The sequence below is a fragment of the Athene noctua genome, chromosome 5 (genome assembly GCF_965140245.1).
Source record: "Athene noctua chromosome 5, bAthNoc1.hap1.1, whole genome shotgun sequence".
NCBI classification, from domain to species: domain Eukaryota; kingdom Metazoa; phylum Chordata; class Aves; order Strigiformes; family Strigidae; genus Athene; species Athene noctua.
The window spans coordinates 44,699,120-44,724,394 of record NC_134041.1 but is presented as its reverse complement, the minus strand read 5'-3'; the positions used below and the strand labels follow the sequence as shown (position 1 = coordinate 44,724,394).

The following is a 25,275-nucleotide window of genomic DNA, read 5'->3' as shown; positions in this document are numbered from 1 at the left end:
TGGCAGAAACTGTGGATTCTGGCAAAAAGAATTACCTCATCCTGCGTATCACACTGTGGGGAAAAGTATCAGTGATCTTACATCAGCATTAAATACACATGCTAGCCCACCATTCAGAGGCCACAAGTAGAAGAGGGTTTCAGACATACACATAAATAGCTGGTTTAATGAAAGACAGAGGCCGAAGTTTTAGGCTAAAGGGGCTATTACTCTTAGGTCAAATAGGCTCAGAGTTGAAACCATGTCACAACCTGTATTGCAGAAATATTTAAGTATTAACCAAGAATTAGCAAAAGGGAACTAATTTAAGAGGGGTTTTTTTTAAATACTGCTTTCCTAAGGAAGTAAGACATCTCAATTACATATTCCACATGCACGTGGGCATGTTCTCACCCCCACAAAGCCCAAATCAGTTTGACCATGATGGAGACTTCAAAGATGTTTAAGTTCCTACAAGTGTTGAGAAAATAGCCATCAGAGGAGAGGGAGTGAAATCACATTAGTGTCTTGACTCCAAAAGTACTGCAACATAGGCTCAGACAGAATCCACGGAGATTTTTGTCTACTTTTGGCCACCAGGTAGGTTTTCTGCTGTGTAATAATGTCCAAGACCATAAACAAAGATTTCAAAAGCATCAGGACATCTGCAGTAGCTCTCGCATGGATAAAGTCCACTGACTGTAAGGGAGTTTATAACGGGTTAAAATAGAGATATTGGTACAGTAGTTGTGTGTCTGAAGATTAGAATAATCCCATCTAGAGAATAGAAGACGCATAATCCAAGAGTCTATAGGCAAGTATTACAATAACAGTAACATTACAAAGGGCATTTGGATAATCCACCGTGCTGCTCTTTCTGCTCAAGCTGTGGAAGGAATTTGCAAAGAACAAGTGCTTTCATGATCCCAAGATCAAAAGATAAAATCTTTTCACTGTCAAATGTATTTACCTAGGGATTTTCCAGAACTGACAATGCAGGCCCTGTGCTGTGCAGCAGTTTTGTTAAAGCCCCAGCTCCTGGAATCATGTGTTTATGTGAGAATCTCTGACTTAATACTGGAAAAAAAAAAATCAGAAATGTGACAGTCCCAAAAACCTGTTCACCAGTAGGCAAGTGAAAAATGTACAAAACCACTGCTATAGTGTACACGTGTGGGGGCAGTGCCTGGTTTATGCAGTTGAGATTTGCAGCATCTCTAAGGCTATGGCATTCCCAGGACCAACACAAGGGTGCAAGCAGCATTAAATGGCCTCCCTGGCTGGAGAACAGACTCCAAGAGCAGTAAGCAATGGTCTGTTTGCAAAGGAAGAACTGACAGTCAAACACAAGGACATGCTCTTATCCAGTCAGAGCATGACCAGCTTTTTCTTTGTCCACAGTACAGAGGAGTGCAACTAATATTAGATCTTTTCAGAGACATCTGTGGTTGGCATCTGCAGGCAAATCCAGAAGTGCTTGCCTCACCCTGCCTGCAAGCCATGGCACTGCTTCAGTCCCCCAACACCACTCCTGTCTGAAGCAGGCTGCTGCCAGCAGCAAGCAGGGGTACCGGAGCAGTTATTTTGGTCTGTAGCCAGAAGATCCCAAGCCTCCAGGTAGGATAATCAAGAACAATATTTTACCACTATAAGCTGATACCGTAATAGCTAGATTGCTTTGTCTGCACAGATACCAAGCTCACTCTCCTTCTTCCTTTGCAGAGGTATCTCTTCCTCTAGAGGGGCTGGCAGAGTGGCTAGCCCAAGCTAAAATGAATTAGCAACTGCACAGACTTCTCTGCCAGGGTGCTGCTTCTGAATGCAGAGAGGTCTCACCTTACTTCAGTTTCAGAATGAAGCTATTCTTCCAACAGCCCCCTTCCTACTTGAAACTATCTGCTCTATACAAACAAGCTCCAAGTGGCTTTGGAGCACAATCCCATGTGCTCCCAAGTCCTTCAGGCACCAGTGGAATACCCCCATCCCAGAGAAAAAGCTATTTCCCAATCACAAACAAGTTTTGTAGGACCCCAGCTTCAGGTGAAATACACAGGTCTCCTCCCAGATGAGTTTTATGGGCACTGGCTGTTAGTGGCAGCAGCCCTGTCTAGGGGCAGACAGGGACACTGCCAGTGCACTGTAAACACTGCACCGCAGCCCTTCCAGCTGGGTACCAAGGGGCTTCCCCTGCTACCCCAGCCCTCCTGACAGGGAGACGCCAGCTGTGGTGCCAGGCTGCGGGGACAGGGAAAACATCCCTGCACTGGGGCAGGAAGCAGATCAGCGTTTCCTACTGCACCGGCTGCAGGCTGCGTCATGGGGAATTATCTGGGAAAACAATGGCCCCTTCCGCCCTCACGCCAGGCCACACTTGGCAATGATGCAGCCCAGCCTGTGAAATCCCCACAGCTATGTCAGCCATCACCTCCATGCCCTGGGCTGGTCAGTGGCTTGTGGTGTGGGTGAATTCTTCCTCCTTAACATGCATCAGAGATGGACATAGCTACCACCATGGGACTTGGGGCATGGGACTCCAGGGAACTTCTCACCTGTCAGCAAGGCAGACAGTTGGACAGACAGCCCAGGATGAGCCACCTCTTTCAGCTGAGCCGGGGCACATCCCATGCACCAGGATATAAAGCCACCTGGAAGCTTCCATGGCCTCATGTGCTCTTGGCCAGGTTGAGGGCAGTCTGGGGTGAGCTCTTAGGTCCCATCCGCTGAGGGGTGACATGGCCAAGGCCATCCCAGCTACACTAACCTCACCACCACCTGAAACAGGAAAAACGTGGAGCCTTTTTGTACTCGCCAAATAAAACTAAACTGAAACGTGAGGAGTCAGGCAGCCTCTCCCATAAATGGGATTTTCCTCTCCCCACAACACAGCCTGAAGGCAGCCAGCAGAACTGGGGCCTCAGAGGTGCTGGCTACTGGCCTGCTGCCACCACTCCCCTGCTCCCAGCCTACACCCTGCCCCTTCTCAGGCCACCTCCCCACAACCCCCAGAGGAAAGACAGGTTGAGTACCGAACAGGGGGCTGCTTGAAGCCACTAAAAACTAGTTTCAAGTGTGGAGTCATGATTTAGAGACTAGCCAGTGTGGTTATTTCCTGAAGCTCCAGTTCTTGAAGTCAGGGGATTCACACTGATCTCATGTTACAAATTAAAAAAAAAAACAAACAACTTAGCACCCAGGCTCTGCAGTTATAGGGACAAGTGAAGGCGCCCATGGCCTCACAAGCAGCCAAGTGAGCCAGCAAAACCTGCTGCCCCACCGGGTCCCAGAAACGTGGGATGTTTTTGCATTCCAAGTGAGAGCCGGGAGGCTCGGGGCAGGCAATCCTGGATTGCACACCTCAAGTTGAGCCACACCAAGAGGAAACAAGATTAAACATTTCTCAGTATAAATGTTTACTCAGCTCTAAGAAAATGGGCCCCTGACCAAACCTCAGCGAATGAGAGCACTCTGGTCCCACAGGCAGGGAAGGAGAGAGGAGACCAACAGCCAAACCCCCTGGCCCCATCCTTGCCCTTGCAAAGCTGCCCAGGGAGCAAAGGTTGCGCTTGTGCCCAGCCAGAGTGCCGGTGGGGGGAGTCTGCTCACGCCAAACATGCAGCAACGGCTCAGAAGAGGACATCTTCATGGCAAACTCTACCCCATGATAGGTTTCATCAGCTGCAATCACAAGTATTAAGAAGTGCCTTTACTTTCACCTCTCTCTCTGTTATTGTTTGGGGTTTTTCAGCTATGGAAAGATCTTTTGCAATGCTTTGAAATACGATTAGAAATCAGGAAGGGTTTGGGGTTTTGTTATTGTAGGGGGATAAAACAACAACGCTGGCTTCCCACATCCTCTCCCTTCACATCCCTGACACATTCCACATCAATGTGGTAACGCCTTTTAACCAAAAACAGCAGGTAGTGATATACCAGCATGGTTCATTCTGAAATGCGATGTTGTTCCTTTATATACCTATTGCTTCATGCATTGCCTACACATGCATGGCCTTATCAAAGGCCAAGCCAGTCACACACCCAGTTTCTATAGCCCCTGCCTTCTCTGTATCCAAGGAGATAAAATACACAAGACAGAAACAATGACATCATTCTGCAAGGACAAGGATGAGGACAGGACAGGCACTCTCAAGAAGCCTTGGGAAGACAGAAGTGGCTGTCTATGTCATCCCACACATACCCAGATTCACCTCCAGAGCTGGAGGTTACTTCTCATTTAAAAAAACCCAAAACTTCCTCACATTTGAAAGCCCATATTATCCGTGGTTAAGAGCTGACGTATCCATCTTAAACCCAAGAGTTTTCACTGACATTCTTGAGGAGTGACATTAACACTTGTGCCTCACTGTAAATGGGATATGTTGCCTTCAGGGAGTTGGACAAACTTTTTTGGAGACAGTCCTGGTGTTGACCACCCTCAAAGCAGGTCCCTCTCAGCTCACTCCCTACATGAGCTCATTCAAAGACCTAGGCCCCACTGACCTCAGTATCCTACAAATACAGGGAAGAAAAAAGAAAAAAAAAAAAAAAGACAAAACTTCTCCTAGAGAGCCCAGGTTTGACAAGACATAGCACATTCTGAGGGATAGTGTTTTATCGTTCATTTTACTAAGGGGCAATACAGCCACGCACGCCAGCACATCGGTCTGGAGCTTAATGCCTGGACCAGAGCCACCAGAGAGCAGGGCAATCTGAAACTTATACTGGTTTCTGCTCAGTGTCATAAGCATTAATTTACCTTGGTCACCAAGTAACTTGTTCTCTCTTGCTGTGATCACTTTTCTCAAGAAGCAGAAAGGAAGAGGCAGATGTGTTGTTTTATTCTTTCCCACTGCGGTGAGAAGCTCTTGATGGGAAAATGACACTGAGCGATCATCCTTAGGATGTGGGTGAGAAGTGTAAGTGAAATAATTGAGTAAATATACTAAGAAGACTTGGTCATTTCCTTTCCCTAATGTTGCCATGGTCACACCCAAAACAAAGCTGGCTCGGCCGCTGAGACATCAGCACCGACAAGCTGCTACACCTTTTGATGAAATGTGATTTTGTCATCACTCTTGCCTCAGTTTAAATTAATTTAGACAGATAAATGTAATGAATAATAATAAGGCTGTAGCTCTTTCATAGCAAAGGTCAGCTTAGACAGTGAAGTCACCCTTGGGATTCAGGACTTCAGAGAATGCATAGGAGTCATGGAATGCCTTTTTACTTTCCAAATATCATGAACTTGCACTCCAAGTAAGGGAAAATACTTCCATGGGATGATGCAGCATTTCACCAAGTATCAGCCTCCAAAAGGATTACAGAAGTAAACAAGAATGCTATTTCAAATAGCGTAAAAAAATGTGTAAACAGGTCTAGAGCACAAGGAGCAGCTGAGGAATTGGTGTTTAGCCTTGAAGAATGGAGGCTCAGGGGAGACCTTATCACTCTCTACAACTACCTGCAATGAGGCTGTAGTGAGATGGGTGCCAATCTCCTCTTCCAAGTAACAAGTGATAGGACAAGAGGAAATGGCCTCAAGTTGAACCAGGGGAGTCATACAACAGTTCTTGAGACAAACTGAAAATTAATTTCTCTTGCAAGATCTTTTGCAAAGATTTAGTTATTTAACTGCACCAATAAAAGAAGGTGGGCAAGTGTTGTGAGAAATTTCAGTTAAGATACTGAAAGTAGGAGAGAACAGCAAACTACCTAATTTTAAGAAAGGTACAAACTTACTTGAATAATTGCAATCCAACCTCTACAGCAAATGTTTTAAAGCTTGCTTTTTTTGAGCCTGAAGTAAGTCTATTCACATGTATGATTATATTTCTGCATTCAGAGGGCTGTGTGCAAAACCAGTGAGAAACATCTTCAGAGGACCCTGGATCAGGACTTAAGTGAACCACTTGGACTCAGCATGTCCTGTTTTCTTTGGTAAGTGAATGAATAAGTGTTCTGCATGAGACAGTTGCCAAGGAAAGCAAATATATTATTTTTACTGGCCAGCAAGTTAAAAAAACCTGAACAGCTCATACAGCACTGCCTTCAAAGACTGGGCTCTACTCAGAACTTTTATCAGTCCTGTTAGAAAAATAAGATCAGTACCTTTGTGGTAAAATTCATAGCACTTTGCCATGCTAGTATGTATATGCACAGCATCTTCTGCATTCTGCTGATGACTTGCAGCAGGCCTGGCTGAAATCCCTGGTGATGCTGCAAAGACACAGCCCCGGAGACACTCAGCCAATGCTTGCCATGGCTCTGGCAGGAGTTGGCATGCTCTGCTGACATCATGCTCCAAGCAGACTGACCTCACCACAAACCTCACTTGCTGCAGTCAGCTACTGAAAAAGGAAACGGGTGTGTATTTAGAAAAAAAAACAAAAAACTTAAAACTTGATGGTGTTCATGACACTTTTCCTTGGCACAGCAGGCTAGGATGTTCAGACACTGTTAAGCAAGAAAGGTAAAATGGGAGTTTGTGGTTTGGAAACATGAGGCATACATCTTCCCTCACACAGCTAAATTCCTCTGCTTGAGTATGTAGCAGGCAAAGCCCTTTAAAGGAAAGCCCCATGGCTCTGAAAAACAAGCACCACTCACGTAGGCCACTACAAATTACTTAATTGGTTTCATATTAAGGAAGGGAAGAAGAAAGGCAAGACTTCTGTAAGAGCTTAAATGTTCCTGTTACACCGAAAAATAAAATTCTTCTAGTATCAGCCATCACAAGGGGTCAAAGCCTCATTTTGAGGCCACAGTTGGTTTCTAGTGCAAGATTAAGACAAGGGTCACTGCTCAGAGATAATGTTTGTAACACGAATCTGTCCGCACTCACTTTTTCACCAAATTCTTCTGCTGAACTTAGTTACAGGTTGGTATCATCAAATTCAGTTTGGCTACACTTAGGAACTGGCAGCATTGTGGTATCTATATAATGGTCAGAGTTAGAATCAGGATTAGGACTAAGGTTAGGGTTTAGGAGAGAACACGTTCCACTGCCAGGATTACTGCCAAATCCTGCAGAGTCTGACCTTTGTGATGGCCTTTACTTGGATTTTAGAAAGCAGAGAATGACTTGTAAGTTAAAGACCAGAATTAAGGTTAGTCATTCTCACCCATGTTTCTTACCGAGTTGCAGTAGGCTCCCAGAAACAGTCCAGGGCTGACTCACATACACACACACAGGACAACTGACTAAAGGGTTAAAACTGCCATAGCAAATGAGTTTAAGAAAGAGGTGGTATCAGTTAATTAAAATAGCCTATGTTTAGTACCTGACCAGCCGTGGATGTCTATCCAGTGACACTGGCTGGACTCAGGGAGAAAGTGTGGTGCAGCTAGTGACAGGGATGCTGCAGCAGCAGGTTTCTTGCCACAGTTAACTAAGCTTGTTGAACTATGTTGAACGCCTGCATGGCATGTGCAGTGCGCTATATTTAATTCTGGGGCATTTAGCTAAATTCTGGCTAACAGCTGGGTCAGGGACTTGGTCTCCAGGATCCGGTCTCTTGCTGAATTAAACAATAACTCTGCAGCCCTGCAGGAAAGCCTCACTGCAGACTCTACCCCACTCCTTCAGCAAAAGATAGCCCTCAAGTCTCAAGGTATGCAGCAGAAAGCTGCAAAACTTTCTCCAAAGCTGGGGCAGCTGAATACACAGATCAGACCTCATCTCAACAGTGTCACAAGCAGGTGACAGTGCACAGCCTCAGCCCAGCCTAAGTCCAAATGGCTCACTGTCACACTGTGCCCTGGCCAAGTTATGAACTACCTAGAGAATGCCACACCATGCCTTCAAGCCAAGCAACACACAGCAGCATGGCATGAGGGAGCAGGGACAGATCCCAGGCCAAGATCTGGGCACAGTGTTGCTGCACATGTGTCACTTTAGGTTCAGGTCTTTCCAACCCAAACAGACATATTAGCACTTAATTAACTGCAGAGTCAAGCTAGTTTTATCTCCACTTATTTTGCTAGAAAGACTCACACGAGATGCATGCTAGGACCAGAATCTGTGTCACTGCCCCAGTGAAAATCCACAGAAGTGCCACTGATTTTAGTGCAGTTATTGTAGATTTGTGCAGTGTAATCCTCTAAATCCAGCCCAGGCAATGTCCTTGCACAGGTCACTGTTATTACTACATTTACTTGACAGAGGCAGCAGACCAATGAAGCAAGGCTGACAAAAGATTACAAAACCAACCTCCTAGATAGAGGCTGCAAGATCTGCCCTACAGATAAAAAAAGTAAAAGGCTGCTGTGTTTCTCTTCCACTTTCCACATGGCTAGACTACTAGGTAAGAGGAAAAAACAAAACAACAAAAAATCCCAGCAGAAAACACTAAATAATTTTCCTCCCCTCCCAAGACCTTTCTTACCCATGAAAATCAAGAGGCTTAGCAAGAGTAGCAATGACTTACTAAGCCACATGTCTATAGTGCCTCAGGTGCCCTGTGGTAGGTGTGAGCATGCAGATAGCCTCTGATCCAAGCAGCTTACCCTTGGCAAGGTATCCGACTAGCTCTCCATAGCAGCAGGCTTCTGACCATGAGGGAGGAAGGCTATCTCTGAAGGTTTCCAAGGGCCACACGATTTCTAGGAGGTATGGGGCATGATGCTATCCCCAATATGACCAATGGAGTGACACGTGCTCAGCTCCTTGAAGGATCAGGTCAGAGATGGCTCCGAAGTCAGACAGGAGTTAAGTGGGAACGTGAGCATGCAGATACTCCATTACTCACCTGCGGCTGAGAGGCCAGATTCATCTTATAAGGATGAGTCTTTCCCTCCTCGTTTACAAGTGGTGACCAGACTTTTGACTCCATTCTGCAACACACAAATTTCGAATAATCTATTTTCATCACTGAGCATCATTATTGTTATTAAAAGACTTGAAGTTCATCAATTTTCCAAATACTTCCACAGTCTTTTTTATATAGCACTATCCACATCAGGAGGAAGCTAGACAGTCTCATTTTAGGCACATAACTTGGATGACTTAGTTATGTTGTATAAGGTCCTTGGAGAAAGACAGGATCTCAGCAGTGACTGTCCTGGCTTATTCTTCGGGACTCCACTGGCGACACATCAAGCATGGGCTCCAACCCAGGCAGTAGAGTTGGGGTGTCACCCAACAGCAGAAGCTGGAGATATCCCTTTAATTGAGACAATTCAGATTACAATGTTTCAGCTTTTATGGGTAGCTGGGAAGATAAACTATTTTTGACTGTATTGACTATACAGAGAACATTTTGTTCTTGAAGCTGGGCTGCCTTGGATAAGCTAAAAATATTTTTTGTTTTAGGTCTGCAGAACTTTTTTCTTATTTATAAAGTGGTATCCATGCTGAACAAACAGAGGCTTTTGGGAATTTAAAAAAAAAAGGGTCCAAGTCTGCAATGGGACTAAACACTGAGATAACATAATGTGTCAGAGAAAGTCTACATAACCTTTACTGGCTTGTGGTCTAACCCAATTACTCACAGCAGCCTGAAACACAAGTCAAGATCTGTGACCAAAACCAACCACTTTTACCATCATCACCCTGGAGTTTCGCTATATCCCAAAGAACAGACAAACAAATGGTGAGGAAGAAGTAGAATGCTTACATTTGCTTGAGATACTCTGTGGGAAACATGGTACCTATATGTCTCAGAAGTATATAAAGTAGTTAGCACCTCAGATGGACTAAACAGTGCCACTTTTCTCAATTATTATTTAATAGCAGGGAACAAGTGGCTACAGTATTGCTGAATGAAAACCATTGTTGAATGCTAAACATTGCATCATGCAGCAATCAGATGGCTGACAAACTCTTAGGATGGGTTTTGGAAACCATGTCTTGTTTTGACAAGAGCCCTTTGTAGAATCTGCAACTGCAGATAGATGTATTTCCCAGATATTTGTGGCTCCAGGGCCAGCTACAACTTAAGTACTTAGCAAAACAGGAATGCTTCCACTGAGAATTAACTGGGTCACTGGAAAGAGATTTTTAACAGAAAAGGCTTATAAAACTGACAAGGATGGAGAAATAGGGTGTAGAGCTACCCAAAATAAATTCAATCTGGACTACCAAACTTAACTGTGATACACATATCTCAGACATTTGCTGCATAAATAGTATTTTAATACTTCCATCCAGCAGGTAGCTCAGCAGGAGGAGACAGGAGGCAGCATTCTCACTCAAGGAAGAGGAAAAATTTTATTGACCTCTGTTGCACCTACTGCACTCTGGACCTTACACGGAAGAAACATGAATGAAGTCTGCTGTGCTTTACCTCCTTTCACAGAAAAGTACAAAGACACAGATCACATCAGATACCATCCTTTACAAGCACTCAGGTATAGCTAACCTTTGAGTCCAGGCTATTGCACCCTGTGGGCTCAGCTGCAGTGCTGATACCTGACAACCTAGGTCCTGGCGTCTGGTGAGCTGGGGCACACACAGGCTAACAGATATGAACCTAACAGCTGCATGGGATCAGATCTATGCAAATCCGACCATCATCTTTCCTCAAGAGTTGTCATTACTGGGTGCACAACATACCCCAGGTGAGCATAAAACAGTCATTCTCTCCTTGCTTCTGGCAACCCATGCTTTAAGGTGCTTGAGGAACCACCAATTTTACCCACATTATGACTATCAAGCCTGAAAGTCATAGCCATCTCTAGGATGGCTGTATTTTGCACTTGAAGACTGTGTTTGCAGAGGGGAGCAGCTGGTTGACCAATGCAAAGCCTTATTCCTTGAAAGTGTTTGGAGATCACATGCAACCAAGTTCCATCTCCTCTGGAACAGGGAACACAGCAAAGCATACGGAAATCAAATATCCTGCCAGCTGAGCGGGGATATTGGCTGGAGAGGAAAAGAGCAGTTCAGAGAGCATTAAGCACTTCAGCTGATTTCTCGTGTGAGGCATCACTGTGCCAGTTCTCAGTAGCAGTGATCTAAGTACTTCTGAGGTAGCATTTTCTTTCACAGCAGCTTAAAGTTACCAGATTTCAGAAGCACCAAAAGCTCTTATTCAGACTGAAAATTCAAGATTAGAGCAGGCCAATATATGGATACAGAACAGAAACCTCCCCCCAGGACCCTGGGCACTTGCTTTCATCCCACTGCCCCTCAACTCAATGCATTTGAGATGACACAGTACCTTGGTCTCCAACATAGGGAGGCAGCTATGGCCAACTACTGCAACCAATAGGTTTTTGGGGTTTTTTTGTTTTGTTGTGGGGTTTTTTTTTGGTTTTTGTTTTTTTTTTTAACCAGGTTTTTCTCCCTTATTTATTAGCCAGGCAAAATGCACGTTTGTTTCCCAGCCTGCTACCATTCTCATCTGTCACTGGATATAAATGGAAGCAGCAAGGTCACCCCAGGCTTTACTTTCAATCAAGTTTATCCAAACAGAAAGGTTAAATAGTGCACGAAGCTGTCCTTCTAAGGCTGGGAAGATAAAGCTTCCTTTTGTCTTCACAACAGCTGCAGCAGAGCCCTTCAGCCACTCTCAACAACCCATTTATGGCCCCAGCAAAGCTGCAAAGAGGAGACAGCCACAGCTTTGCTTTCACTGGCTTTGCCTAGCAGGGCTTTCAAGGCACGTGCTCCATCCCACCACACCAGCTGTGAAGCCCATGGTCAACAGGTCATTGGTGGGACTGCTATGGTCTCGACTCTCAGCAAGGGGTTTCTGGCTCTGCTCTTGGTGTCACTGCCTGCACTTTTAATGAAGTGTGGCAGGAAAAAGAAACATAGCACCTAAAAGTTCGCCTTACGTCCCACTGCTGGCCCAGGACTTATTTCTGAAAGGCTAAGAAGCATAGGCACAAGGCACAGACAATAGAGTTAAACTCATCATGTTTGTATCTTATCTACATGTGTTTCTATCTTACTTACATGAAGCAAGGAACAGGCACCAGAGCTGATAACCCAAACCCAGCCTCAGCAATGGTGCCTGCAGTTAACAGCAGGCTATTACTGGTAGAACTGTAGAGGCTTGCTGAAGGATTTTCTTCAGACCTGGAGAAGAGGATCCCCAGCCACAAGCCTGCCTCCACATACCCCCCTTGGTGAGGCAGTACTTCTACCACAGAGTGTGGCAGCTCTAGCAGGGCTGCCATACCTGCCTCTCCACCAGTGACGGGGCTGGATGTCCAACAGCCTGACAGGGAATCACACCCTGTTGTCAATGAAAGACAGCAGACTTCAGCATCCCCATAGGATCTCACAGACTCCTGCTTAAATTGCTGAATAGTTATTTTTGAAAGAATATGCATTAGAAACCATATTCTAATGAGACTCCAGCAGAAAGCAACACTCAAATAGTGCAGAAAGAAAAGACAAAACCATGACACTCAAACAAGCCTGGGAACAAGTGCCAGGCAAATTAACTGCAGGCACATGGACATACAAACTTTGTCACATTTGCCATTTACATTTCCATGCTGTTCCCTTACAACAGGAGAGAGACCAACCAAGACAGGGCCAGGGAACAAGCCATGCATTTGCTGATTTATCACGCAGGAACCAAGAAATTTCTCTGGCACTAGTTTGGATGGGGAGGAACTGGTAGGAAAGGGGAGGAATGAAACTGCATGCAAGTCAAGGAAGAATCTTAAAGAGGTATTTACAAAATACAGCATTTTCCAAGGAGCTTGACTTGAATATGGTATAATATAAATAAGAGCCTAGATTTTGCTATCAATGCTTTGTGTGCAGAGCTGAGCCATAGCTTCAAGAGAAAATTCAGAGATGGAAAATGCGGGTCTAATTTCATGAGCCAGGAACTGTTTAAGTAAGTTGTGTAAAGGCAAGAGGCACATTTACATTCCTATTTCAGTCACTGGGATGGAAACACCTATGATACCCAAGTAACAACTAAACCCATAAAGACAGAGAAGGTCCTTGTGCAACACAAAGTTTGCTAGCTGAAAAATAAGGAAAGGTCTGAAAAATTCCTTTAAACCCTCCAGATTTTCAGACAGACATTTTAATAATGTTTACAGACTAACTACAAGAGCTTTCAGGCTACAAGGAAGGTACCTTTTAATCAGCCTTTTAGCTACAACAGCTGCAAAATACATGCCCTTGGTTTTAAACATGAGCAGTCACTTTTAGCAGCCATCTATTAATGGACATAATGGCTTTGGCAAGCAAAACTGTACTTGGGCCGCACGTAGCCTATTGCCAATTTAAACAGCAATGCTAGTCAACAGCTTCCTAGACAAGGGGCCCCAAATACATTTCTTCACGCATAGCCCTTTGCTCCTTGCATTTCAGGTGTCTCTTCATACAACCATAAAGTAGAAAAGGGCAAGTCTGGCTGCACAGAGGTGGAAACAGCAATTTATTACAAGCAGTTTCATCAGTTACAAAGTACAAAACACACCTGACTGCTCAGACTCATACTGTTCTTCCACCAGCCAGCTACAGAGTTAGTTGTTTTTGCCCTGCCAAAGAGGCTGTAAAAACACAACAAATGCCAAGCTTGGCTTTGAACATGCCAATCATTAGTAAAAGCTGCTGGCATGCACCCAGGAGCACCACACCAGCCATGGAGAGGTTGTGAGCTGCCGCACAGGGCCAGGCAATCTCCTTGCCCTTATATAGATGCACACAGAGTATTGGGCTTTTCCCAGGGCCAAAAGAATTATTAGTAAGATGACAGAGCTGGAAAACACTTCTGGGCAGGGAAGCAAAAAGCAAACCTAAATGAGTCAACAGATTCCACCAACTTCCTAGAAGACAAATTCGAGACTATTGTGGCTTTGTGCAAATAATCCCCACAGCTGAGACCCGGGAACATGTGGAGTAAGCAACAGTGTAACTGAACCTACTGAATAAAAAGCAGATGACATTGCACACATGCTCTCTTCTTCATAAGCATCTACACACCGGTAACAGATCTGACTTCCCTGATCCTAGCAGTTTTCAAACAACAAATACATAGCTTCATTGCTGTTACTTTTAGCAAAGTAACAGATTGTTCTACAAACAAAAATGGTGCATTAACATACTATACACTGGCAGCAGAGCTGCAGAAAAGCAGCTTGAAATTTGAAGGACAGTAGGAGCAGAACAAGAGATTACAAGTGCGATCCCTTTTCACAAATATTCTTCTCTTATTACCACCCTCAACCTGCCACCAGACATAAAGGGAAGGGCAGACTCACTGTAGGAACATCTCTTTTTTGTTGGAAAAAAAACCAGAAATACACACTTTACCTTTGAGTTGCTCAGGGCTGCATATGAGCACAGTACCACCACCCATTTGGTGACTAAAGCCACAGGCAAAGAGCCATTTGTTTTAGAAATAAATTTTCACCCATGCTGCAATGAATATTTGTCTGCTTTTGTACATCTGCAGCTACAGAGCACTGTATGTCAAATTCATCATAAGCATTACCACTGACATCAGTGATGCCTGGATCATCAGTGATGCCTGGATCTATCAGGTGAATGCTGTAGTAAGAGAATTTGTTCCTCCTGAGCCTTCCTTTCTTTGTGTACTCTTTGTCAGAGCAAGCATCTTTCCTAAAATATATGGAATTTCCAAAGGAAATTGCTAGCTTTCTCCAGTCTGCTGGACATGTCTTGCACTTTATCCCATTAAAAGAATATCAAAAGAGTGCTTGGAAGAGATGCAGCCGAGGGGGGGGTGGGGGGGTGTATATTTGCTTGACCCTAAAATGTCAGTGCAATGATGTACACACCCTAATTGAAAAAAAGAGCATCAGCTCTTCTCAAAGACTCAAGATCTAAAACTTCATTCTTCCTGTGAATGGGAGAGGCTCAAAAATCTGTCCGTGAAGTTTCTCAGTTTTGCAAACAGGTGTTTTTGAGTCAAACAAAGCACACTACTGCTGTAGGTTGGTATTTCTGCATGTACCATACAAAACCATGGTGCTGAGCTAGATTTTACACTGCTGAAGACAAAAATGGAACCTTTACTTTGGTTTCTTGGGAACTACATTTCTAAAACCACTCTCTAGCCTGAAACAAAAAGCAAAATGAATTAACACAGGCTCAAAAAAGAGCAGGGAGCTAATAGACATGCTAATTTCAGCAGGAATTCAGTGTATGTACTGACATTGTTGAAGACCCACTTTTGAGGCAGAAAATAGACCTTTCCAACTCTGTTCACACAGTAAAGAGCAAAGCAGCTGGCAGTGCTGGTTAGAAAAGCATATTCAGAGTAAGCAATTTGTGGCTGGGTTTTAAATCCTAGGAAATTAACAGATTTGCACCTTTGGGTGAAAAAGCAGACCAGGCATGTTTTCTTCAGCTAGTAATTTGATCCATTTTTAATGGTGACATGTGTTAGAGTAGATTTCCTGCCTACAATCTGATGTGAAATATTTTTGGACTGTTACCATCGTTAGGGAAAATACTGAAACAGGAAACATTGGAATGCTGTTGATACTCACAATCAAGTACACAGTGCAAACAGCATTTCCTTTACCAGAAGTGTTTAAGTCATTTCCATTCTCTACATTTACACTTCTCTTAAATAATCATTAGTACAACCAAACATGAAGTCATCTTAACCACTTGGCTACCATTAAAAGAGAATAGGGTTGCATACTGGCAGAACACATATAAAATTTGTTTTGGTCCACAGAGGAGCACAAAAAGACAACCACCACAGAGCAATGCTTCCTTAAAACACTCTCCCAGCATCCAGCTACTTGCAGCTTAAGGACTTCCTGCAGCAGATACTGCCGTGGTATATAATATCCTTTATTGATTTGTCATCCAGTCTGCCCCTCACAGAATCGTCTAGATTGGAACAGACCTTGAAGATCATCTAGTCCAACCATTAACCCTTGTCCAACCTTGAACTCATGTGCACTTTTAGCATTCACAACACAGTCACAAATGAAGTCTCCATTGTCAGGGCGGTGTTGACCCTTTGGTGGAACTGAAACATTTGATGCAAGCTCAGACTGAGGTCTAAAATCCCTCCTGGCATAACTGCTGCCACCCCAAATGCAGGTCAGAGCATTTTGCACAGGCAATCATTTAAATCAGTAATCATCTAAAATTCATCAGATATGAAATTAAAAATCACTATGGAGTTATGCTTTCACAAGACATCTCTATTATGGTGAGTAGAAAAGGACTGGAAGACTCACTCTGGAACACCTGGCACAGCTGGGCACATCCTCAGCACCAGCTGTGTGTCATGCTCCAGTCTACAGAACTGTGGCCCTGTCAGACTACTGGTCCTTGTCAGCACGGCTACTTGGTACAACTGATTCAGCTAATGAGCTACAACTGCAGAGCACGGAGACCAGACCCAAGAGTTGGTGGTGTGGAAGTGCAAATGATATACTTCCCTTTCCATAATCAGCCAACTACTTACAGAGCTACTTCAACGGAGAGCAAACTTCCAGCTCTGACTTGTTTGTATTGTTAGCCTTCCTCACTAACTATATAGTGAAGTCTTACTGACAGAGTTTGGCCCACCGAGGTTCAGGAAGCCCAAGCCATACCACTTAGTCACGTGGCACTCATTTTCCCAAGTGCCTTCCACCCTCTCCACAGCAATGCTCTTCCCTTCTTCACAGAGGAGGAATGACCATCGATTCCTAGGTTGCTTTCCTCACCCATTTCCTCTATCTTAAGTCAAACAGGAAGATGAAGCATGGGTTCCAACCGTTTTAAAAATGCCTTCTCTATCACCCTTCTAGGCTTCTTCTCATCTTCCATTTTAAGGTCTTAGCTTTAGACTGCAAAGTAAAGAAGGGCTTCAGCCTCAGCCACAAAGACCACATAGCATTTCTGATCACCAAGTCCAGCTGCATTTGGGACCACACAGTTACAGGGGCCCAGAGACAAGCTAGGATATTCTCAACAGAATACAACCAGGAAAGACCACATGATGTATGCTACTGTCTTTTTGGCATGAAAGAGCTTTCTCCTCTGAGAAAGCCTCCTACAGCATCATATTCCCCTATACAAACACATGTCTAGCAGCTATCAAGTCTCCAAACAAGTAAGCAATTATCCCCAAGCAGAACTTTACTCCCAAAAAAGGAGGAGGACCAAAGACTAAAAGTCCCCTAGAATCACTGAAAATAGATTTTACATAGAACAATGGGTAGGAATATCTGGCTAAGTAGTCAGATCACTGCTTTTACATCTTTGCCATCCTGACACTCTCCCTGGCTATTTCATCAGCAGTACTCATAGATCAGAGTACAGAAGCATCCAACACACACTCATGCCATCTCATTGAAAGGGGTCCTGTAAAAAGAGTTGCACTCAAAGCCCCTGCATGGTTTTATCTAGCTGCACATCCAGCTAAAAATCTCTGCCTGGGCAGCTTCCACACCCAAAGCCAATGAACCGTGCATGGGGTAGCTATAAAGTTAACGACTTTGTAATTAACATTAGCAAACACGTTTTACAGACTCAATGATCTGTAAGACCTCGCTCACCCGTAGGCTGCAAGAGCCCTTGCCTCTCCCTCCTCTCTCCCAGCCAGAACCACATGGCAGTGGTTTGCTAAGTCAAGCAGCCAGATATTTCAGAGAGGAAAAAGAGCACTCCTTTGCAGGAAGATTACAGGCTGCCAAGTTAGAGGCCAGTATGAGAAATTCTGGGGCTAACAGCCTGCCACAATGCTCACCACCCATTCAAACTGCCTGCACTGTGCTCCGTTCTTCTCTCTCTGAATTCCCTCAATGAGTTGTCAGGCTTTTTTTGGCCAAGACCCATCACTTCTTCCTGAACTGGAAAATGCCTGCTGAACTCCTGGCATTGTCCAAACTATGGTAAAAGACTTCTGTTTATCACAGAAAAGCCCTGAACAACTGAACTACTGTGTCATTTAAGGCATGCTTTTTCACTCCTGAAAGCACTTCCCCTGGATCTGCCGTGAAGCTGATGGACGACTGCTTTGGGGGAAGGTGGCCACAGGAAAAACTCACTCTAGAGCAACTAGAAATGCCATGCTGCATCTACTATCTGTCTCCAAGAAGTGCTGGTACCCATGGCTGCAATTCAAACCAAGAGGAAGGATAATTCCCCAACACCCTCAAAAAAACAGGCTCCGGTTCTTTTAAGAAGAAATGGCTCAATGCAAAGCAGATCCCTGATCCCTGCCTTCCCAGTCTCCATTTCTTCTCTGTACAAAGATGGTCCAAGAACAAAGCATGGCTGGAGAAAGGAATGAAGCTGTCCATTGCTCTGCAGTTCAAGATGCGGGGAAGGTTGAAGCCAGCCTGTGCTCTACACTGGTGACAGAGACCGTGGCTCAGCTGTCACCTTCCTTTAGTTTTTCAGGATTCAGTGCTGTTTGATCAAGAGGCTCCAAAATGTACAACCTTTTTGAGTCTGTGCATGGCAGAAACTAGGCAATTAATTATATGGATAGTACACAAACATGTATTTTAATTAGAGCAACAGGAAGAACGGTCATCTCTGGTTGTACCTCCTCTGCTATGAGTGAAGTTTTCATGAGACCTGTCTTTGATTTCTTGCTGTCACGAGTCACAGAACAGGCTGACAGAATCTGCCACAAATTATCAGCCAATTTCTCACTGAGAAAATTGTTTTCATAAGGTCAAAGTGCAGCAAATGAAAGCAGCATTAGGATTAAAGACTGAAATGCAGTTCCCTCTTGCTATCCAGCGCCTGGACATACAAAGCACTAAGAGGTCAAATTAAACAAACCAGCCAGAAAGGTCTGCTGTCAAACCAAAACACAGCTACTGCTCATCCTGCACCCCTCCCTCTCCCCATTCACAGTCTCACTCAGCAACATACCTGCTGACCGTCAGAGTTAGTTCATCTGTGCAACCCTTGATTTTGTTCTGCGCCTCAAGGTGCGTCATGTTATCTGTGTTCACTCCATCAATGGCTATGATCTGGTCTCCTATACACAAGCTGGCTATTGCAGCTTTGCTACCTGGAGTCACCTAAGAGAAAACAAAGAGTGAATGGACTTTCCAAGGAAGAACAGAGCTTTCCATAGAAACATTTGAAAAACAGTTGGAGCACTCAGCGCTTCTCTCGCTTGTACCTGCAAGCAAAGAGGTGAAAACTAATAAAAGTAAATTCTCAGCAGAAATCTATGTGGGTCTGGGTCTCTAAGATACTTCTCAGTATTAGTTAGGGGCAGGATTCAATCATAAACACCTTCATCTGCATCACGATCACATTTGCTTCGGTCCTTGGAAGAAAGGTTGGGGTCAAGCTTTTGGATTGCTTCTTGTAATAAACTGGTTTTGCCCAGGAGCAGCTGTGACAGACGCTCATGTGGACTTCAACGCGATCAATTACAAAGCAGTGCTTGATCTAACAAGCAGACTGGAAGGGAGAAAGGCATCAGAAAGTTCATCTTTAAAACATAATCTAACAATACTTTCTGAAAAAGTAGAAGCATCAGACCCAGCCTGACCACAGCTCACCTTGATACATTCTACCTTTCCTCTCTACACTTGCTGTTTTGCTTCCCTGATGTACCACTGCACTGCCAAAGAGGTGCTGTGCTCTGCCTGAGAAATGACTGATGGGAAGGAGCTTGGCATAATCTCATGGAGATCCCAGACAGAAGACACTATGCATCAATGACACTGGTATGATACTTCTCATGAAAAAGAAAGTCCCAGCTAAAACTTGGCATTTTCAAGCTAATCAACTAAATGGCTCATTCATTTTTACCTACTTCTGCTAAAGAGGTGTCCTCTTAACAACAGAGGCCTCTTTGGATCAAAATTATTGCCTGGACAGAGGGTGAAGAACATCACCTTTGTCGGTGGCTTTGCAAACACTATATAAGATTTTGTGCAGTTTTAATGACTGTGGAAGGAGCATGATTACTGTGGGCTTTCATCAATTATTTAACAGGCAGAAGAAATGAGAAGGGTGGACTGATCCCAAACACGAGTTCAGATTAAAACATGCCTTGCAGCCAAGACATACCTCGTTTATGAGTCTGTTGCAACTGGTATTCATTCTTACACATTCATGCTAGGTTTCAGCATGCTGGAAAGCAGCTGAGCAAACCCAGTAGAGCTGTCAGACATAAATAAACATTGTTCATAAGATTTAGAGTCCTCCTAATGTGGGATTAGATGGTAAATCATTCCCCTAGGGAAACATTCACCTCCTAGAGGTGTCACACATTAGCTGCAATCACAGATTTCCCTAGGCCAAAAATTAGGCCGTTTAGCACATCTCCCCACAGCTGTAGTGGGATATTTTCTCTAACCAGAAGGAAGATCAAAAGATGCTTTTTCTCACTGCTCTACTAAAATAGTATTTCATGGAAAAGGAAAGGACAGAGATGTGTATCACAGGTGTTCAACATTAACCCAAAGACCTTCAGATGGGTCGACTGAATAGTGCCTGTCTAGGTGCTCACCACTTTCAATGCTGCAAACAGATTACAAACTGACAGAGGAAGTACTAATGAACAGATCAGACAAGTCACAAGATGGATACAGAATATCTGCTTTAAATATGAAGATCATCACTCCCAAGCTGCAGCCAGCCCTGCTCCACTGGATACACTGCCTGGAGAGTGTGTAAATCCTGACAGGGACAGCTAGCATGAAGAAATCCTGAGCACTGAAAGTCACCCAGTCCCACCAGATTAGAAATTACATCATTTTAGAAATCATGAAACAGACCTCAAAGACATCATTACACTGGAGGGAGTCTGCGGGAGACACATTTGGTTATGATCACTGGGCCGTAACCAAGTCATTTTTTAGTTTCTTAGCGCCTCCATCTCCTGCAGTACCAAAGGAGGGAGAGAAGCACCTTACTCACCCCTTTGAGGAGCACCGAGCTCAGCACACTATTACCGTGACTCATTTTTGATCAGACAAGACTGCCAAAGGATCAAGAATAACGTTGGATTAACACTGCTGCTCAATCACTGCTGGAGGCTTGGCTGTACAGCTGGCATTTAAAGACTGATAATCTACCCAACATGTGGCAGGCTGCTAGAAACGATCCTATACCACAAGGAGCAGCTGAGCCAGAGCATCCAGGGACACTAAAGTACTGAAGCTTCCTGAAGAAACCCCAAGAGCCACTGGGATGAGCGAGTGGCATTCACAGTAACATTTCAGTGCTTTGCCAGTGCTTGTGGCGTCAAGTTCCCCTTCTGTGTCTACTTCAGAGGAATTTGAAATACGAGTGCTCTTCTCCATCAGATAAGAGCCGCTGATAGCACAAGGGCTATTACCACTCAAGTATCATACAAACCTCTCCCCTAAGGGGAAGTTACAGGGATGCACAGTAATGAAAAAGGTAAGTGAATTTACGAAAAGGAAACGTTTTAAATTCCAGTTTCTTCAGTTCTGAAAATAACTTGCCCTGAAATGCAACCTTCCACAAACTGCTCCCCTGCAACACCCAGCTCGTACTCCTTGCCAGGATTGCTCACAGCAAATGTGTCTGCACAAGGGCACGGTACTGCAGGGAACCCATCCCCCATCCTTTTCGGATGATTAATAGCTACTAATAACGTTCCCTTCCCCCCCTCGCGGTAAGGTCTGGGCTTATCTCAGTGCTGTCAACGCTGCTTTTGAGATTTGCTCACCTACCAGTTAGGTCAGAAAAGCAAAAAGCATTTCTGTTATTAAGTGAGGAGCAGAGCGCTGCCACTTGGAAGACCTTTTCCTGCTTTTATTTTTATCACATCCCTCCCCGGTCCATGGGGAGCAGCAGGGGCAGATGGGGGGGGTGGGGGTGTTGGCAGCAGGGGGTGGCAGGCAGAGTCAGAGCAGTGACAGCTACCACCCAGCTCATACAACCCAACCAAAACGATTCCAGAAATTAACAAAAGCTTGCAGGGTCACAGGCATCCAGTAAACGTTGCACTGCCTGAAACTGCTTTGCTCCTGTTCTCCTTTCAGATAACTTAAAGCTTTGCACCAGCCTCTCTCCTTTCCCTCCCCTCTTGACCCAGCATGAAGCAGACACCTTTAGGAACCGAGGGGACAGCAGGCAGGTGCCTTGTACAGGCAGGTGACCCAATAATGAGCAGATACAGCTACACTTCTGCATGAGAAGGTGAGGAGAGCTGAAAGACTGCAAGGAAGAAAACCTACAAATGCAACTTTGTAGAAGTTACGTCTCATGCAGCGGTGTAGCGTCTTGTCTCCTTCAAAACAGTTCCCTGACAGGCCTGAGCTTCCCCCACTGGGGTCGATCAGCCTCTGGCAGAGGGTACATGAGGAGTATCACAGGGCTACAGGAGTCCCCCAGCTCGAGGGACACTACCATCAGGCAAATAAAGCTCTGCACACCTTGTAACATCATGCCCAAAGGCTTCCTTTGGAAAGGAGCCATGACCTACCTTGTGGTGATTGCTCCCAGGCCATTGTGTAACACCTTGCCATTAGGTCATTTCACTGTTGAAAAGACAATGCTGAGACAGGCTGAGTAGCACTGCTTCATACTGTATCCAGAACAGGTCCCAGAGCTCACCAGAGTGAGCCTATGGTGATGCTCTGTTTGGCTGGTGTCTCTGCATAGAAAATACAGGCTACTACAGAAATAATGTAGATACTTACAGCCAGGCATATCAAACCAGGTCCCTTACCAGCCTAGACATATTTGCCAGCATATGAAATAAATAATCTCCATAATCCATGGGTTTGATTCATGCACTCTTTACTCATGCAAAACTCAGTGTAGTAGGTAATAGTAGGTAACTGAACCCCTCTTTTTAAAGAGGTCCCACAGATTCAGGGTTGGTATGGATAGAAGAAAAACATGTTATTTTCTTACACTATAAAGTGAAGCTTTATGTACACATCCACATGTGCACAGACACACACACATATATAAAGCTCCGCAATTATGAAGAGGGTAGAAAAATTATGTCTCCTCACCTTCCCTGCATGCACACTTTGGGCTCCACCTTGCCACCACCACAGGACTTTGCAAAGTTCCAATTTCTGTCTCCCAGGTGGTTTGCTTGCTACCATCGCCTTACACCGGCAGCCAGGCAGCAAACAAAGGACTCTGCTGTGACATGTCAAGTCTTCAGCTAGTCTTTAGGCAAGTGCATTTACAATAGAAAAGAAAACAATTTAGCAGAGGGAATGAGACACACTTGACTGCTCCCAGGCAGCCTTTATAAAACTTCTGTCTGTCCCAGAGCTAGCCAAACACAACCATGTTCTGTATTTGATGCAATCACCTCCATACACACTACCTAACAAGCTTTGTAGTCCCTGGGCAGGGATATATTGTGCCCTTTTTCCTTCTGCAGGCAAGGATCTGAGAGGCAGCTGTGGGTGTATTAAGGAAAGCTGCTGCCACAGCAAATGAGAGGGAGGAAGGGTGGGAAGCGTATCTATGAAAAGCAGCATAACACAGCTCCGCATGAGTCAAGATAGATGGGTGGGTCTAAAATCCATTCAATTATTTCTGGCCTTCTCCCCCCATCCATTCAGGCACCCTACTTGCTCACTCAACCAGACCTTCAGTTTCTCACAGACCCTACAGCCTCTGGCACCACTCACTGCTCCACACCCAGACACACATCGAAAGAAGTGATGAACAGATAAGAAACAAGAAAATTAACATCAGCCAAGAAAAAGACCTGGATAAACAGCACCTATCTGAGCTTGAGAGGGAAACTCAGCTGCGTCTGCTGGACAGAACAGACGTGCAGCAACATACTTCTAAGGCCACTAGTGACAACTAGACATCTCTGACATTCAATTTAATCATCCCCACCCACACACACTGCTCTTTTACCATGAGTAATGTCCTCAGTACTTGGGAGTATTATGCTAAGCAGCCACAGTTTCTCCCAGCAAAAGCATGCAGCTGGGTCAGCAGAGATCAGAGGCTATGAGAAAATTCAGGCAAAGCACATTCCCCACCCCTTCTCTTTAGGGGAGGGGGGACAACAGGCTGGTTCCTTACAACCAGCTCCAGTACATTTTCCTCCCAAGCTGCTCCCGTCTCCGCACCATTACGGTCCAACAATGCTGCAGTCCAAAACTCACTGGCTGCTCTGTGCTGGCCCAGACCAACACCATCACCAGGAAAGAAGAAGGGGAAGTGGGACATGCCACTAGCTGGTGAAACCCCTGAACATCAGCCCACCCCAATGGGATCTGGGCTTCCCCTGGACAAGCCCCTCTGGCAGCCCAGCTCACCCTCCTGCCTATTTCTGACAGACAGCATTATGAACCCAGAAAAGGGAAGACATTAGACACAGGATAGAGAGGACTGACCTCAGGAAGGCAGTGTAAAAGGACAGAAGTGAGATAATTTGCTCAGATGCTCAAGTGGTGGTCACAGCCCCACAGCTTGTTTTGCAACATGCCTAACAATTTAAAAAACCAAGGATTTCTTACAAGACCTCAAAATCTTTACATAGTGCTGCTCATCAGCTGAGCCTTTCCTGATGGTTTATTTCATCCTCTAAATAAAACATGTCCAGTAATCAGCAGCCATCTAAGATACTGTGTCACTGTCCAGAACAATATCGTTTATGCATTTAAGGCTTCCTTTAATTTCCCTGTTTATAGTGACCAAAAAAAAAAAAAAAAAAAGAATCCATTTGCTGCTGTTATATTGCATCCTTCTAACCCAATGTATTTTACAAGCCAAATATATCTCTTGGACAAACTGATTTTTGAGGGTGAAAGGTACAAAGAAGCTTGCAACCATACATAATTTGACATCTAGGAAAGCAGATCAGGGAACAAGGACTCTCTTTTTCCCAAGAATTCCAATATTCACCTTTGCCACATTAAGTTCTGGAGCTTAAAGCTCTCACATAAGATTAGGGTGGGTACATTGCCTCCCAATGTAGAGCCTCTCTTTAGGTTCTTTGGAGAACTCATCAAGAACAAGGTGGGTCAGATGTCGCCAAAAGAAATTATGCTGGTCTCAAGGAAGAGGTACAGAGAAAAGGGTACTCCCAATGTTGGTGACCTCAAGCTGCCTCATCACCCATGGCAAATTGGTCTGAAAAGATAAACTGCAGAAAGTGCAGCTCTGTCTCCTAGAAGAGGCACAGGTACTGCTCCTGCACATCACTCTTGTAGAAGGTGTTTGATTAGTATCATTCTTTTAAATGTTTTTCTAAAAACAAAGCTACGCCCCCCCCCCCAACTCAGGAAACAGGGCTAGAAAAGATCAAGCCCATCCTGTGCCCCAAAGCATTCTGTCTTCACTGCGAGAAAATTCTGCCACTTTATACTTGCTACAATTAATTTCTTCTCATCCAAACGCCAGCAGTCAGGGAGATCAGCAGAGTCCCTTCCTCTCCTCAGCAGTCATTTGTATCTTTGAAGAACAGGCTTGTC

At 44.7% G+C, this 25,275-nt stretch overlaps 1 protein-coding gene across 7 annotated transcripts in view; it reads right to left on the bottom strand.

Annotated features, from left to right (window-relative positions):
• PDLIM1 (PDZ and LIM domain 1) overlaps positions 1–25,275 on the bottom strand; it is a 53,097-nt gene that overhangs the window by 22,662 nt on the left and 5,160 nt on the right. For 4 of the 7 annotated variants that reach the window (XM_074907289.1, XM_074907287.1, XM_074907291.1 and 1 more), the window contains exons 2-3: positions 18,752–18,903; positions 8,724–8,808 (exon numbers count right to left, since the gene is read on the bottom strand). In XM_074907289.1, the coding sequence (XP_074763390.1) occupies positions 8,724–8,808; positions 18,752–18,903 (237 nt within the window). Of the gene's footprint in view, positions 1–8,723; positions 8,809–18,751; positions 18,904–25,275 lie in introns of those variants that run through there. The other 3 variants (XM_074907292.1, XM_074907294.1, XM_074907288.1) reach the window with 2 other exon arrangements.